At 28.7% G+C, this 17,749-nt stretch overlaps 1 protein-coding gene across 1 annotated transcript; it reads left to right on the top strand.

Annotated features, from left to right (window-relative positions):
- Positions 1-9,919: 9,919 nt before the first annotated feature.
- LOC129989420 (acetoacetyl-CoA synthetase-like) lies at positions 9,920-17,424 on the top strand. The gene is made up of 6 exons (XM_056097953.1): positions 9,920-10,021; positions 12,506-12,631; positions 13,888-13,957; positions 15,363-15,421; positions 16,184-16,386; positions 17,144-17,424. The coding sequence occupies exons 1-6, from the start codon at positions 9,922-9,924 to the stop codon at positions 17,267-17,269; spliced, it is 684 nt and encodes a 227-aa protein (XP_055953928.1). The 5' UTR covers positions 9,920-9,921; the 3' UTR covers positions 17,270-17,424.
- The last annotated feature ends 325 nt before the right edge of the window (positions 17,425-17,749 follow it).

Consider the following 17,749-nt stretch of genomic DNA (forward strand, 5'->3'; position numbering starts at 1 on the left):
TGTATATAGGTATGTATATATAAAAATGTGTAAGAACAAACATTTAGGCATGTGTATTTTATAATAAACATACATATTTAGGGGTTAAATTAAGGGCTAAGTTAAAAATTATTTTATAGTGGTAGTATATTTTTATAAAGTTGTATGTATGGTATACTATACAAAATGAACATAAGGGTTAAATGAATACGATCTTTTCTAGTCATGTTGCTACAATGTAGTTTGCTAAAAAATTTAAAGCCGCGTCGCTTTATTGTCATTTGTGGAAAGATACATGCAAACTCAAGCAATGTTGTTCGACATTATACAACATTGTATCTTATTGTATATGACTATACAGAACTGAGGATATTCTGCAATACTATACATTATTTCATAATATCTGTATGTTACTAAGGATACATAAAGTATAAAAGTCAAGTTAAATTTTCTATACTGTTAAAATGAAATGAGTTCATACCCATAAATATATCAAAATAAAATAAAAACTTTTCTCATAAGAGATTAATCTTATTTAGAGAAATTGTATATAATATATTTAATAATTATATAATATGATATCGTGTATAATAATTTGGGAAAAAATTGTACATTCATGTTTGATTTTCTAAAAAATTAACATTTTCTTAATTTTACTGTTTTTATTAGGCAATTAAATTATGGTTTAATTCTCTTATTTATGCAGTGGAATTTGTTAATTCGAATCCGATGGAATCACAATAAAACCTCGAATTAAGCAAAATGGCATTTAAAAAAATTAGAACTGGTTGATGAAAAACTTTTGAGTTTAAAGATGAAGATTTGAAATATTTAATAGCTTTTATATATAATGCATAGTTAAAAAATTGTAATAATTTTAATAAATAACATGGCAATAATTATAAATTATATTAAGACTTAATTCAGTAAAAAAGTCCACAATTGTTTCCAAAAGCTGTACTTAAAGAAACATAAAAAAAGCAGTACAATTCATAACGGCATATGCCTACCATGAGTATGGCGTAGATTTCTATCAATTTGTAGTTCATCATTATGCATTAAGTAATAGACGCACATTTGTATCAATATGAGTGTGGCATGTTTTTTGGCGCAAAAGACAAAGATTGCGCCAAAGCTTTAAGTTCCTAAAGATAGCTTTTGCGCCTAAAAAATACCAACAAATTCATGTTCTTGATTAAATTATATAAAATTTGTTTTACGTACAATCATTCAGGGCACATGGTACGGTACTATTAATCTAATAAAAAGAAGTAATAAAGCTTTTTTTTTACAATTTTCAATGTTGACCTAGAATTTAAATAAATAAATAAATCCGCACAATTGACTAAATTACAATATTATGTTAATAAGAAATTCTAGGGACTAAAGATAATACAGAAAAAAAGGAATTCTTATTGAATTCGAATTAAAACATCCGAATGAATAAAGTCTTACAGTTCCATGAGTTTCACCATTGCAAATTTTGTGTGTTAATTTATTTCATATAATTTCGTAAAGACATTTGCGTATACTTTGTTTTGAAAAATTCCTAATTCTTTAATATATTTCTTTTCTAGTTCCTTCTACCACATTTTAGAGATTTCTCATTACACATGGATTCCGGAGAGAGCAGTGTTTGGTTTTCACAGTCATCGGTACGTTAACAATACAGTGATATATTTTACTTAAACTGTAACATGTTATGTACAAATCTCTAAATACGTAGCATCTGATATTTCTTATAAATATATTTTAATGTAAATTTAAATGCACTTATATTGATAGAAATCCTTTAATTCAAGGTGGTCAAAATTGAAACAACCCTACTCTGAGTTCTCTAAATAGAGAATTATTTGGTGCAAAGGGGGTCTTTACCTCAGAAGCTACTGCACCCCCTTTCCGTGGTAACGCGTATAGGACATCATCATCATCATCATTCGGTGCAAAAGCTCCAAATTGTTGAACACACTAGAAATGGGAACGTGGATTATGCGGGGGGAGGGGGGGGGATTAGTTCCAGAAACACAGATAGATGGTGCTGTACTAACAAAATTTCTGAAATGATTCAAAGTACACATTTGATACGTTCGAATAAAATGTGTTGTTATAAACATTCAATCACAGGGACCTTATCGAATGCAAAGGAAACTGCTCAGTATGGTTCCTTTCTTCCAGATGTAAAATAGGCATTCTATGGACAGTTTGTTCAACTGTGGATCGTAATTGGTCGATTGAGATGCTGTCTTTGAAATCTGTCAAGGTTACAAAACACAATCGATAAACAAGATTTTTTAAGTTTCCCCAAAGCCAAAACTCCCAGGGATTAAGATGTGTAGATTGAGATGATTAGGTTGCTGGAAACGCATGACTAATTACTCTGTCATTAGTAAAATGTTGCAGAAGAAACTGCTGTACACAGAGTCCAATTTGGGGAGGCGCTTCATCTTGTATAAAGTATTTAAATCAAGTTATGGCACTGTTGCATTTGGAGTACAATAAAATTTTCGAGCATGTTTTGGTATCTCTTGGTGTTTTGCGAAATTCTCAAGTCGACGAAACTCTCGAAGTGCAGCTGCGGCATTTCTTTTATTTTCATAAAGCAACTTCCCAAGCAAAGCCCGAAGCCAACGCCAGTAAGAATGATATTTTCTCAGCTTTATTTCTTTTATGTCCAGAAAAGTAGCAACAAATCAAGGGTTTATGCAAATTTATGTGCTTATTGTGCGAAATTACTGTTACAATAATTGTTTTTTTTTTCTTTTTTTACACATCAGCAACGGAAATTAGAAAGGAAAAATTCCATATTGCATGTGTGTGTGTGTGTGTGTGTGTTTCGTGATTATTTGTGTCTTTTTAGCATACTTTCTGTTGTACAGCGCCATCTATCGGTGTTTCTAGAAGTATTCTTTTTTCGATTAATCCTTTTCCCCCTTTGAATAGTATGTTCAACAGTTTTTGAGCCTTTACAGTGAGTAGTTAACTGTATATAGAGCTCAGAGTTTTAATTTTGATCACCTCTATACCCTCACAAAAAATATACAAAACTTGATATTCACTTACGATACATTCTTAAGAGTAGCAATTTTATCAATCAAACAACTTGGCAACTACTATTTTCCTCAAGCCTCAACTACTTTGGACTTAGCTCATGGACTTGGTTTGGTGTTACTGTCAATCAGGTGGGATAAGCCATAACACAACAACCAAAATTCTAGCTCATCAGCATCAAAATATGAGGAGGAAACTGCCATATTTCCTCCTCATAAACCTCAACTACTTTGGACTTGGCTCATGGACTTGGTTTGATGTTACTGTCAATCAGGTGGGATAAGCCGTAACACAACAACAACAAAATTCTAGCTCGTCAGCATCAAAATATGAGGAGGAAACTGCCATATTTTCTCCTCATAAACCTCAACTACTTTGGACTTGGCTCATGGACTTGGTTTGATGTTACTGTCAATCAGGTGGGATAAGCCGTAACACAACAACAACAAAATTCTAGCTCGTCAGCATCAAAATATGAGGAGGAAACTGCCATATTTCCTCCTCATAAACCTCAACTACTTTGGACTTGGCTCATGGACTTGGTTTGATGTTACTGTCAATCAGGTGGGATAAGCCGTAACACAACAACAAAATTCTAGCTCGTCAGCATCAAAATATGAGGAGGAAACTGCCATATTTCCTCCTCATAAACCTCAACTACTTTGGACTTGGCTCATGGACTTGGTTTGATGTTACTGTCAATCAGGTGGGATAAGCAGTAACACAACAACAACAAAATTCTAGCTCGTCAGCATCAAAATATGAGGAGGAAACTGCCATATTTCCTCCTCATAAACCTCAACTACTTTGGACTTGGCTCATGGACTTGGTTTGATGTTACTGTCAATCAGGTGGGATAAGCCGTAACACAACAACAACAAAATTCTAGCTCGTCAGCATCAAAATATGAGGAGGAAACTGCCATATTTTCTCCTCATAAACCTCAACTACTTTGGACTTGGCTCATGGACTTGGTTTGATGTTACTGTCAATCAGGTGGGATAAGCCATAACACAACAACCAAAATTCTAGCTCATCAGCATGAAAATATGAGGAGGAAACTGCCATATTTCTTCCTCATGAACATAAAATATGAAGTATATTAGAAGATATAAAGCATTAGTATGATTATTTACCTATATTAACAACAGCAAAATTCTCGGAAAATTGTATGATTTTTTTTATCCTCTAGTTGGGTTGGGTGTCTTGGAATGCTACTGCATCGTTGTTATTCTGCGGAGCAACATTAGTTCTCTTCGAAGAATCACCTTTCTTCAGGAATTCAAGATCTTTATGGGATTTCATTGACCAGTACCGCGCTACGCATGTATTTATTCCAGCTTGTGTCCTTGATGAATACCGAAAGAGAGGAGAAGTTCCAAGTCAGTGTGTTTTGTTTTAAATTTATTTTGTTTTTAAGATATATAAAAATTATTCTTTCTTGGTTAAAATAGTTAAATAATATTTTTTGGCATAAATTTAGCATTTTTATGAATCTATCGTGTTCTCCTTGGCGATTAATCCCTGCCATGCCCTGCGTTATTACTATCCGCAAATCGAATTTGTGTCTTAGACCCGTTTTTCTCAATCGACTGAAACAAGAAATTTTGACACAAAACTGTGCTTATAGTCACAAACTCGCATGCCATTTTGATATATTTCAGTCATTGTATTTTTGAATTACCGTGTTTACATACTTCTGAAATTACAGACCGGCAAACACTCAATCCGTGGTTGGATTTGACTCAACATTTGGCGGTGTCTACACAATAGATGTTAAAACTGAGTACTGAATTTATCTATCTAGCTTTCTTCGTATTTTAAGTATCGTACTAACTTGTATTCGAACAGCCGGACAGACGGAATTTCTGTCAATATATTTCACTTAAAATTTGATAGAAATCGAAAAATTTGGTATAAAGACCATATACCAAATTTCATCCGTCTAGCTCAAAGCGATTTTGAGTTATCTTTGTCATAGAGAGACAGCTAGGCGGTGTGTCAAAAATGTGTTTTTCGATCTCAGAGAGGTCTAAAGCGTGGAGATTCGTCAAAATTTTTAGTTCGAATTTTTTGACATTTATTATACTTTCTCGTATACTAAGCATACAAGAAAGTAAAAAGAGACTGTGAAAAAATAAAGTGAGAAATTTTAATACAAAAATTTAATGCTTATGCTTGATCCCATGTGGAATTTGCATGGATTGTACAGAGATTAGCATACGGGGTGTATACAAACTTTATTTTTAATTAACTGAACTTCATTTTTGAATAGAAAAATTCAATGCTTATGCTTGATCCCATGTGGAATTTGCATGGATTGTACAGAGATTGGCATAAGTGGTATATACAAAAATTATTCTTAATTAACAGAACTTTATTTGATTAAGAAAGAAGATAAAGCTCATCAGCAAGAGTTTTGAAAATTTTTATTTTAGAAATGAAAATGAAAGTAATGAAATTATTTTCAATATGTTTCTTTTATAGTTTTGTTTAATTGTAATTACAGTTCTTATTTTGTGAGGGATTTGGAATTTTCAAAGAAGGTTTCAATTTGACTAAAGTCTAAAATTTAATGACAAAACAAATTTAGTTTATCAAGTACTCAATAATCGTTAAACAAAACATATTCATCGATTCTGTTTATATTTGAAAATAGTCAAATCGGTATTGCATTCTCAATAATTATAATATATACGTTGTAAATTAATTAAAAACCCTTTCCAAAATAATTTTAATATATCAAATTACGTGATCAGATTTAGCATTAAACCTCAGGGAAAAAAGTTATAGACGTAAAAAAATACAAAATGTAAATATATTAAATATAGTTCACAGATTCAACTTCTAATTTGAAGATCAGTATTGAATTTTGAAACGCAGTCTGATAAGGTGTTGGACATTTGACACCAACGATTTATATTTTCATATTGTCACGTAGAACCATAGTATAGAACTCAATGACACACACAAGAGGTAGAGCTAAACCAATTTATTAATTGAACTCTGGACTGAGAACACAGTGACTGACAAATCTTCTGCTTTTATAAAAGCAGAGAAAGTTCCAGAATACTCTTCTGGAGACAGTAAGAAAAGTCCAGAACACATGTCTGGTAAACTAAAGAAATGTCCAGTATCTTCTGGAACATGAAATAAAGGAAAACATAAAATCAAGGAATTAAATAAGTTACATATACTATTAATCGCATTGTCTCTAGCGGGATTCGAACCCACGGTTTCTTGATTATGAGACCAGTGCCATGACCATTCGGCCATGGAAATTCGACTGTCTATCTTCAATGCGGCAATATGAACGCTATAACTGCAAAACGCGGTGACTTATATCAATGAAAATTCGGGCATAGTTTTAGCATCTTAAGTGAAAAATTGCATCAGATTTTCAGGCGAAAGTTTGAGAATTTGAAGAATATATCAAAATGTTGGCCTTCCGTCTGTAAATGTGATAACTCACAAACACTTATGTGAGAGATTCTGAAAATAAAAATCTGAGTACTCGTAGCGTTCAGGACTTTGCCTGAGATCCAGACTTTATAGAGAGAGGAGACAATAGTCTTTATTAAGAAAAAGAAACAGGAAAGTTTTTGTAAGATCATTTTTCTAATTTAACTTGAAAATATATATTTTTATGTGATAATTTTGAAGGCTTTATATGTTTATGCTTAGATATATAAAGCCTCATTATAAAAAAAAAATTCTTACTTGAATGTTGGCGAGAAATATTCATTCAACTAATAATTCTCTTCCAATTAAAAATATGAAAATAAATGTGGGAACACACATAAATAGAGAATATTTTAAATTCTACTATTACAATTTGGATGCCTGCAAAACACTATTCAAAATATCGACGAACAAAGTATTTCATCAATATTCCAAAATATATTTACAAGTAGCTATTTATTTTAAAATTGTTATAATTTATAAAATCGCAAGCAAAATATGTCAAAAGAAACTTTTTAAAAAAATATTAAATCCTTAAAGCATTTATATTTTATATTTATATATATTAATTGTTAAAGCATTTTGGAGGGAAAATGTTAATTTTGTTTCTTATTTTCATTTTAATATAAAAATAAATAAATAAATGTTTTTCTAGCAAAGGATAATAGTTTGGAATCTTTAAAAGTGATCATAGCAGGGGCAAGCTTTGTGAAGCCACAAAACTATGATTTTGTATATGAAAAAGTGAAAAAGGATGTAATGTTCTCATCTATATGTGGTATGTATGCACTCTAAAACTTTATCATTTAGAATTGGAATCTTTACTTTATAATCCATATAATGAATAGAATCATTTTAATTGTTTAAAAGATTATATTCTATAGAATCCTTATTAGATATCCTTATAGATGCATAGAATCCTTTTTTAATTTTTTTAATCTTTTATTTAAAAATAATAAAAGATTTTTTTAGCACAAATTTATTCTAAAATTCTACACAGTCTAATTCTACACTACATTCTAATTCGGTTATATATTCATTCACCGAAATAAAAATATTGAATTTATGAATGAATCTTAATTCCGTTATAAATATAGATATTTTTTTTTTACTGAATTTGGATGCAATGTAGAGAAAAAAGGAATTTCTAAATAAAAATGCTGAACTCGACATTTTGATGAATCGCTTTTTTTTAACATCCTGTAAAATTAGTAAAAAAAATGTCTGCATGGCTGTCTGTGCACATAATAACTTAAACTCTCAATAAATTTGTGATTAGACTTTGCCTAAAATTTATATTATATATATATATATATATATATATATATATATAATGATATTTTAAACTCTTAATTTCAATTTAATTGATTTCCAAGATTTTATCTTAATTTAGCCCATAGTAAGTTCATTCTCTTATTTCTTGATCCAATTCCACTTTCTCTACTTAAGTAATTCAAGAGAAGCTTTATAAAATTGCTAAATCGTCTAAGTGCCGACACATTCTCACGGTCCGCTTGAAGGGATAGGAAACTGTCCAGTAAGCACATTCTTTTTAAAAGATCCCTGTGTTTCCCTTACTTGTGATTGACATGCGTCAGAAATCCCTATCAGAATCTTATTAATATATTAGCACTACGAAGAAATATTTTCCCTATCAAAATCTCAGGTTATATAAGACGAGGGATAATTTATTTCGCCCTTCTTCCCCACTTCCGCTTTTATGCCGCGTTCTGACGGGCGTGCCACGTCCGTGTCTTCTTGTAAATAATTATGCTTTCCCGATGGATTAAAAAGAATTTAAAAAGGCAAAAAAGTTTCTTAACTGTCTTCAAAACCGCATCCTGCTTCACATAAAATTATGCTCTCTCTCTCTCTCTCTCTCTCTCTCTCTCTCTCTCACACACACACACACAATATCACTTGAAATATGCCTAGGGAAATTTGTCTGTTTATTTGAAAACGACTTCGACATATAAAAAAAAGGAAACGAGTTAATTGAATGAAATTTAGCATATTGTCTTATTAAAAAATGAGAGATAATATTAAGATTTAGGTAAAAGCCTGAGCCAAATTAATTATTTGCCTATATGTCTATTTTTGCTTATATCAACTTGATGATTCAAAATCCTAAAAAAAGTATACCATTAAATTAAAAATGCAGATCTGTCTCAACTTATAATAACTTTCTATCCGAAGATGTGTTTTACCAAACTATATTGGGAATTGTTTGAACTATTCACCGAAGTTAAAGACAAAGCACATCAGCTGGTGAAAGAAAGTCGATAAAAGAATCTTTCTATTTGTTGATGGCATGAATGTTACATGAATAATTTCTGCTTAAATTGGTTAATTTCATGTTAAATTTATCGATATTGTAACTTAATGGGATGTAGAGGTGGTGTATACTTTATTTAGAATACACATCATTATTAATTTTCTTCCGGAATGTATTTCACACCATTCAATACAATTTGGAAATTCCACAGAACAATTAAAATAAAGTCTTTCGCACAGAATTATTTCTCATCGAATCAGTAATCTACTGCCGCCATTTGAATCTACTAAATCAAATAGGTACCAGCCTAAAATTTCTTAGACTTAGTATGAAGGATATGAAGTTAAACATAAATTATATTTTATTTGAAACAAAACATTTAGAAATAATTTTTTTAAATTTTTTCAAGATATTAAAAAGATTTAAAAGATTAGAGAAAAAGATTAAAGATAATTAAAAAAAATTAAAAGATTTAATTTTATTAAAGATATTAACTCGAATTTGCTTTTAGTTATGCAGGGTGCCCACTCAACAACATAGTCTTATCTTTGACTTAAAAGCTACAATTATAAAAGTGGTGATTAAATAATAGGGGCAGAGGCTAAATGAAAGGTCATATGAGGTGTTCTGCAACCCTATTTACCCAAATATTTATAGCCAAACAGTTCTGGATTGCAAGAGAGCATTCTAGTTCCCAAAAGCAAGTGCTTCAAGTAATAGAAGGTGCTTTATTTTCGCTCTTTCAATGCTATGGGATTTCCATCAGTTCTGGTATTCCCCATATCATCTATAAGTTTGATGCATCGTTTTGCATCATCCTGCATATTTTCCCAAATAAAATGCTTTTGTTTTTTTAAATTCTAAACGAAATTACATTTACTCCCATATGCATATAGATTATGAATTAAATTTTTAATTAAAGACTCATTTTTTTTATTTTCAAAATCATGATCTAAATTTTAATGAGTTCCCTAACTTTTTCAGGATTTTCGCATGCTACTTACAAATTGACATAATAACTGTAAAATATTTTCTAGTACGTTGAAAGCATTTTTTTTTCTTTCATAGAATCTAAAATAAGAAAAGATTTTTCGTTATTCCAATTACATCTCGTTAATTTTCATTTAATTTTTTAATGTTTAGGTTGCACGGAAACAATGGGATCCGGTTTTCTTCCTGATGCCACTCTGCCAATTTATAGAGGAGAAAGTTCTGCTCTTAATCTTGGCGTTAAAGCGGAGATTGTCGATGATTATGGTAAAATATTTTATAAATATTATTATTTATTTATTTTTAAAAGAAATATGATAGTTTAAGTTGTTTGCTGTTTAATGTTTAGGTTTAATGTTTAGGTTGGCATATTATCTATATTTTAAATGGCATATGTAGAAAAGTCCTTTAAGACTTTATACATGGTTAAACCTAGTATTGCAAAATTTTACAAATTATTATCTCTTAGGCGCTAAGAAAGGACTTTCAAAATTTTTATTAGAATTTTAGTCAGTTAAAATTAATCAATTTTTCTCAGTAGCTTAAAAGCTGAAATACTATTTCGTAAAAACAATTTTTTACTCTTCTTAAAAATTTAAAATAATAACCTTCAAGTAATATCCAGTTTATTTCTGTGATTGTTTTATTGAATTTTAATGGTTTTTTCGAAATTAGATCGTAAACATTAACACCGATCATAAACATTTGTAACATCGATTTTTCTGCTTTATGCCGTGTATCCACTTTAATCATGGCCCAATAGCTTAGTTCGAAACATTTAAAAATATACATATATTTCTATTTGACCATATGCTTTAAACGATTTATTATAATTATATTAATATAATGTCAATTAATGTAATTAAAAAATTACGAAATCTAAATTTTTCTACAACGGTACGAAATTTTTAGATAAGCGTAGCTTTGAATGTGATGAAATTGGGTGCGCATTCATAATGTTCAAATGTAATTGATCATCAAAAAAAATTCACATTTTATAGAATTGATATTTCGTTCATTCAGTAGCTTACCCCTTCATCAAGTCATACATTCCTCTATTATCATGACTTGTTTTTGCACTTTCTACTTCTACGAATAGTTAGTATGTTAAATTTTGAAGTACCAAGTAGAAAAAAACAGCTAGTATAGAAAAATATATTAAGGGCAATAATTAAAGCTAAAGAAAAGAATTATGAACATCGGAAGAAATAAATAATAGAGTAATTTAAGTGATATATTCGTACTTGGATGAACATATCACTTAACACCAATAAGGCCTTTGCTTATATTAATACTATTACTATTAGAACACCAATAAGGCCTTTGCGTATATTAATTTAATTTATTATAAGTACCTTCGATTTATTGTATGTTAACTTCGATTCATCAGAACACAGAAAAACTGCAATAGCAGTTTAAATCTCCAGTCTGAAACACCCTAACATGATAATATTTTAAATTTGATTCATTTGCCTTGCCATTATCGGTCATGATTGTATTCACCGTTGCATTCTGTGCCTGATGAAGGACGCAGTTTACGAAAAAAAGAACAAAGGCAGGCTAAATAAATAATATTAATGAGAGATAACTTTGATCAGCAATTTTATTAAATAATTCAAAATTTAAAAAAAATGTTTTTATAAATTATGGGAGAGTAAGTATATTAAGAATGTTTAAATTAATTATTTAAATAAATAAACAAGTCTCATTAATAAACAATGTTAAGCTCTTAAAAAAAAAATGTTGAACAATAAAACAAAATAAACTGTATAATTCCTATATATGATGCTTAAAGTTAACATTTTAAATAAGATTCTTTTATGATTGTATATTTTCAACAACATTTAAGACCTTGACCGAGTGAATGGTCTTAAACAGTTATTCATACATTTCACTGAGGACATACTGACATATTTAACTAACTATAACCCTTTAGAAATAAAAATTATTTTTTTGCAATCTCTAGTTTTGATTTCAGAGTAACCAAAATAAATTTCTAATTATAGATAATATTTTAATGTTTTGTTAATAGATAAATAAATCATTAATAATTAGAGAAGAAATTCCAATGACCAAAGAATTCAAACTAAAAAGTTTTCACATGTTTCAATCGATAAACACAGCCAGATCCTACAGTGTATAACATATCGTATAATCTAACTGAGAACTAAGAAATAATATTTATACACAAGTTGCTCAAAAAATATTTTAACTAGTAATTTAATTTTTGCAGTAATTTATTTTGAAATTGAATGTAAAAAAAAATGCAATCGACGATTGTCGAACCATTTCTTGTTCATATTCTTATTGGTTGTTAAATAATAAAAATTAAAAAAAGAAAGAATTCAGAAATTCTTTATATTTAAAATTATTCATTTATTCAATATTAATTAATTAATTTCATCCAGATAAGTTATTTAAATTATTCTTTTATTACCTTTTGTACAAATTCCTGTTGCCTTTTAAATTAAAACAAGTTCTCTAAAATCTGAAGTTACATTTATTTGCATTTCTGTTTTTCAAGTATTTCCTGTTTTTAGGGCTGGTAATGACATTTGGTTATTCGTTTCATAGATCCTAAAAGGATTAATAGTTTCAATTACTAATACAAATGTTTATTTTAGTATATTTGGAAACATATATACTTGAAAAAAAAACTCCTAATCAATTTGAAATTGAAATTACATTACGAAAATTTTTTTTGATCATTTGTACTCTTTTAGTAATGTTTTATTCATCTAATCTTTTCAGGTAAACCCGTCTTTGGAGAAATGGGAGAGGCTGTCATTTCAAATCCCATACCTAATATGGCCGTTGGTTTGTGGAATGACAAAGATAACTCGATATTTCGAAAAAATTACTTTTCCAAATATCCAGGTATAAGATTTTTTTTGGCAAATTTTCAATATGTAAGTTTTTCTAAAACTTTATTTTAAAATAATTTACACAATAAAATAAAATTTAATACAGATAAAACCTTGTTCATGAATGTATAGCATCCCGAAACGTTTTGTTCATCTGCAAATTTTTATGAATAGGGTGTGTCTTGGAAGACATACTCAATAATTCATTTACATTAAAATTTTATTACACTCTTGATTATGGATAATTATTTCACATTGTTTATTCGCAAAATAAAAATGCATACGCATATAAATCTGAAACAAAATGGGTCATGAGACAGAAAAAGAAGCTTATTTGAATAGAGAAATATTCCTCAGTGAATCAGTAAGATCAAATAAAAAAAATTGCACCAAGTTGGGAACATTGTAAGACGTAAATTTCGCAGGATAAACAAAAATTCAGCTTCTAAGCAAATATCCCGAACATGAAATGATTCTCTTTCATGATGATTCATGAAAGATAATCTCTTTCATGACACAAAGATGATTTTCTTTCTGTTTTGAGTTAGAAAGAAAGAAATATTGAAATTCAGCTTCCAAAAGCTTGAAGATTATTTATCTGGATAGCTTATATATGAAACAAAAATGGAAAATGAATATAAATTAAAATATTATAATGTCAGGAGATAAAAATAATTATCATTGAAACTATAATTAAAATAATTAGGAACAAATTTGGAATAATTTAAAATTATAAACGAAATATAAGATGGGTCTAGATTTGAATTCAGCTAGTGGGAAAAAAAATAGTAAATTCCATTCAAATATTTTTCTCTTCGAATATTTAAATGAATTTCAATATCTATAGTTTTACACTAAATTTTATATGTTTGTATATTTCAATATTTATATTTTTGCATGACATATCTTTTTACCAAAAACTGATACAAAATATCAATATATTTATCCGTTGTACAAGAGTATCAGTATATATACTCCAAAATAAGAAATTGTTAATAGAGGGGTGTAGATTATCGTTTTTTAATCGATTCCCTGGAGAAATACATTTTTATGATATATTGATGTTGTAGACTATAAAAAATCGGTTGTATTGTGACAATCTATTTTATTCAATTTTTATGGGAGAAAATTTTCATGTCTCAGTAGATTCTCATTATTTTTTATTCGATTTCTATGAAAGCAATTTCTTTGCTTAGAAAATATCTTAAAGAACAAATCACAATCTTTTATCTTAGTTTAATTCTTATAATTGCATTTTTTTATATTTAGGAAAATTTGCTACGGGTGATTATGGAATAATGAATCCATTCACAAAAGGTGTCGTCATATGTTGTAGAAGGTAACAAAACAATTTTTTCCCTATAATTAAAAGAACTCGATTTAATTTTCTTCCAAAATTAACTGTATTTTGAACTACTATTTAATTTGTAAATTTCTAATATTTCAAATTTATTCTTTCTGTCTATTATAGTTCATTATATTTTTCGTCATTTGAAAAGATTTTGCGTAAAGCGCAGACGATTTCATTTTATCTAACTTATAAATTTATTTAAACGTATTTAAGCGATTAATTCAGGAAGAAATTGAAAATCGTTTGACACATATTAATGTTATCTGAATAATAATTAGTAATTCTGCAAAATGTTTGTAATTCCAATATAACCTACAAAAAATACAACGTATTAAAACTACAAACTCTCACTATTTGTACCATAAATAACAAATAGATCTCTATTGATGTGGTGCAGAGGATAGAAGTTCATATTTCTATTTAACATCTGATCGGGATTCAAAATTACGAGGATCATTTTAAAATAGCTTCAGTAGTACTTTTAAAACTTTAATATAATTAAAATAAACTAAATATCAACACACACTGCAAAGTGGATTAATCATACTAGAAATATGATGTTAATTATCGCAGTCTTTTTCAAGATTTCGGAATTTTTTTTTCCGTGCATAAAAGCAAGCAAGAAGGAAATATGAAAATATTGAATCTGGAGCTATAAAACTGGCGACTGGATCAGAATATATTAAACGGAAAAATTAAATTGCAATTAGAAATTTCTGAAAAGTTTTTTTAATGAAATTAGTTCATCTTCAAAAAATTTGCCCACGTACACCGAGATAGTCTTTTCCTCCTCAGTGTATTTGAAATCGGAAAGCAAGAAGGCGATATAACGCTACGTCCAATGGAAGATCCAACTGAACAAAGATTCAAATAACAGTGAAATCCAATGTGCAATACCACTTTACATCATAAATCACTAAATTATTAAGTCTTTTCATCCTCATTGCATTTGGAATCGGAACGAAGAAGGTGATATAACGATATGTCCAATGGAAGATCCAACGGAACAACGTTTTAAATAACTGAGATCTAATGGGCAATACCGCCTTATACCATAAGTCACTTTACAAATAATTATAATTTTCCTTTTATTAAAATTATCACCTTACTTATGGATATTGAAAACCAACGTTAGATAGATATTAGATCTAATACTATACTTATAACTAATATAAATATCCAATTGTTAGTTTTTAATCGCAAATTAAAGAGATCTAAAGCATAACCGTCTCCTCTGCTATACGAATTGAAAAAAAAAATAGCATTGAGACAGATTTTTCAAGGCGCTAAGTATAATCACTGATTATAAAATATAAAAAAATAAAACTGATAATAAACTAAACCAGAAACATATATTTTCTTATCCATTTTTTAAAGTTTTGTTTATTTTTAGTGATGAAACTCTGAAGCAACGAGGTTGTCGTTTTGGAAGTACAGATATATATAACGTTGGTAAGTATTGAAATATGGACATGACCAGTGATATTCTAAAGTTAGAAGAACTTTCTTTTACCTTTCAAATGGAACTGATTTTATTGAGCCTTTAAAAATGAATCAGATATTTCAAATTCACACGTTTTAAATGTCATGACATATTTCATCGATTCATTTTAAAAAATCGAATGAGAAAGTCATTGGAGAGCTAGTTGACCATCTGTCCTGTACACTATTTATATTTATAATTTTTCAAAAATGGCAGATATACAATTTTCACACGAGCGCACGTATTTTGTAACAAATGTGCAATAAAAAGATTGCATTTAAAACCTTCATCATTTAATGATATTCGCAACCAGTATAAGCTAAGCTTTATGTACCTCTTGAATTTAAACTTCAACAAAGGCTACAATTCTTAATGATGACATTTTGGATTTTGTAATCATTTCCAAAATAGCGATCATTCTTTCAAATAAAAAAAGTTATTTTTGAAATAAATGATTTTTTTTGTGCTAAGAAATGTATGATTGCTGGTTTTCAAAAATCTATTTTCATATTCAAGAGCACTGCTTTCTCTTTGCGATGATTCTTGTTTTATCAGTCATTTACTCATAAATATAATAAAGTAATTGACTGATTATTCCAAAGAATATGGAAGTCTTATAAGCTCTTCTAATTTACTTGCTCTTTCTAACTACTTCTTCCTGAAATGGAAATTTGATATCAATTAATATTTTTATTATTATAAATTATTCAATATACTTTTTTACTTTCTAGTGGATGCATTTCATGAAGTAGAAGACAGTCTTTGTGTTTCTCAATACAATAAAACCATGGACGAAAGAGCAGTGTTGTTCTTGAAGATGAAAGAGGGTTACAGTTTCAGTGTTGAATTAGCCAAACGAATCCGGGAAGCCATTGAACGTGAACTAACAAATCGTCATGTGCCTGATGTGATACTAGAAATTAAAGACATACCGGTACTTTTTCATTCTTTTCTACTTTAATCTTTTTTTCATTCAATCATAGTGTTAATTTGTTTTATTTTTTATTGGAAACGAAGCTTTGATTCAGGAAACAAAAATTAACTCAACAGGTTTATCTAACTTATTAATATTAATTATTTTTTGTAGATATGAAAGATACTCGTTAAAAAAATTTATTTTAAACAAAAACTTATTAATCATTTAGAAAGGGAATTTTAAGATTGAGATAATTGATTTTGATGATTTTTTTGTTAATGATATTTTAAAATTGGCATAGAATTTCGTATTGTGTTGAATATCTGAAATTCATTGAAAAATACATTTCACAAACATTCATTCAAGGTAAATGTGAAATTTTAAATTTCACATTTACTTTTCTTTCATACATCAGTTAAGAAGTGTTGAAATTTAAAAGATGAATAATAGTACGAATGAACAATTTTGTCACACTTGCAAGCGAATGAAAAATACAACTCTACTTACACAGACACTTGCATACACACATAACAAAACACTAGACCTTGCTAAGGAAATTGTAATTTTTGAGCTTATTTAAACAGTATTAGAGAAAAAAACACTAGTCTTTCTGTACCGTTAACAAAGGAAGTGAGGAAAGAAGGCTTAACATCAGGAGTTCTAAACACTATTCATCAGACTGGCCCACTAAGAATATTCAAGGCGTAAGAGGAGTGATGTGCAAATACCATGGTAGTGTATATATAGTTAATATGTTTTTTCATTTTTTTTCTAGTACAATATTAATGGAAAGAAACTGGAAACTGTCGTAAAGAAAATCATCAATGGAAAGCCTTATAATGCTGAAAACATCATCAACCCTGAATCTCTAGAGTATTTTCATAGCATCTCCGAGCTCTAAGAATTTTGACGAAAATTTTCTTTTCTGAGCGGAAGATTTTGTTTAGAAGATAGTTTTTATGTTTGTATAAGATATACATGAATGATAAATAATTCCTTGTCCCTTTATGTAAAAAACTATCCTATAAAAAATGGTATACATTTCTTGAAGGGAAATGTAAAATACATACAAATGTTAATATATATTCTCAATACTTAATAAAAATTCTACGATGTTGTTCTTTTTCCATTTTGTATTCATTCATTATAAAAAATTTGGTTTAGGAATTCCTTTTGTATTAAAAAATATTTTATCTGAAAAACCGTTGAAAAGTAACAAATTAAACAAAAATATATAAAGTAATTCATAAATTTAAATATTTATTATATAGATGATATAAGATTTCAACTAAATAAATTCAAATATCACTTAACTTGAAACTTATTTTTTTTACGAGACACTATTTAAGAGTATTTAAATTCCTTTTTCCTTTTAAAAATA

Source organism: Argiope bruennichi, chromosome 10 (genome assembly GCF_947563725.1).
Source record: "Argiope bruennichi chromosome 10, qqArgBrue1.1, whole genome shotgun sequence".
NCBI lineage: Eukaryota > Metazoa > Arthropoda > Arachnida > Araneae > Araneidae > Argiope > Argiope bruennichi.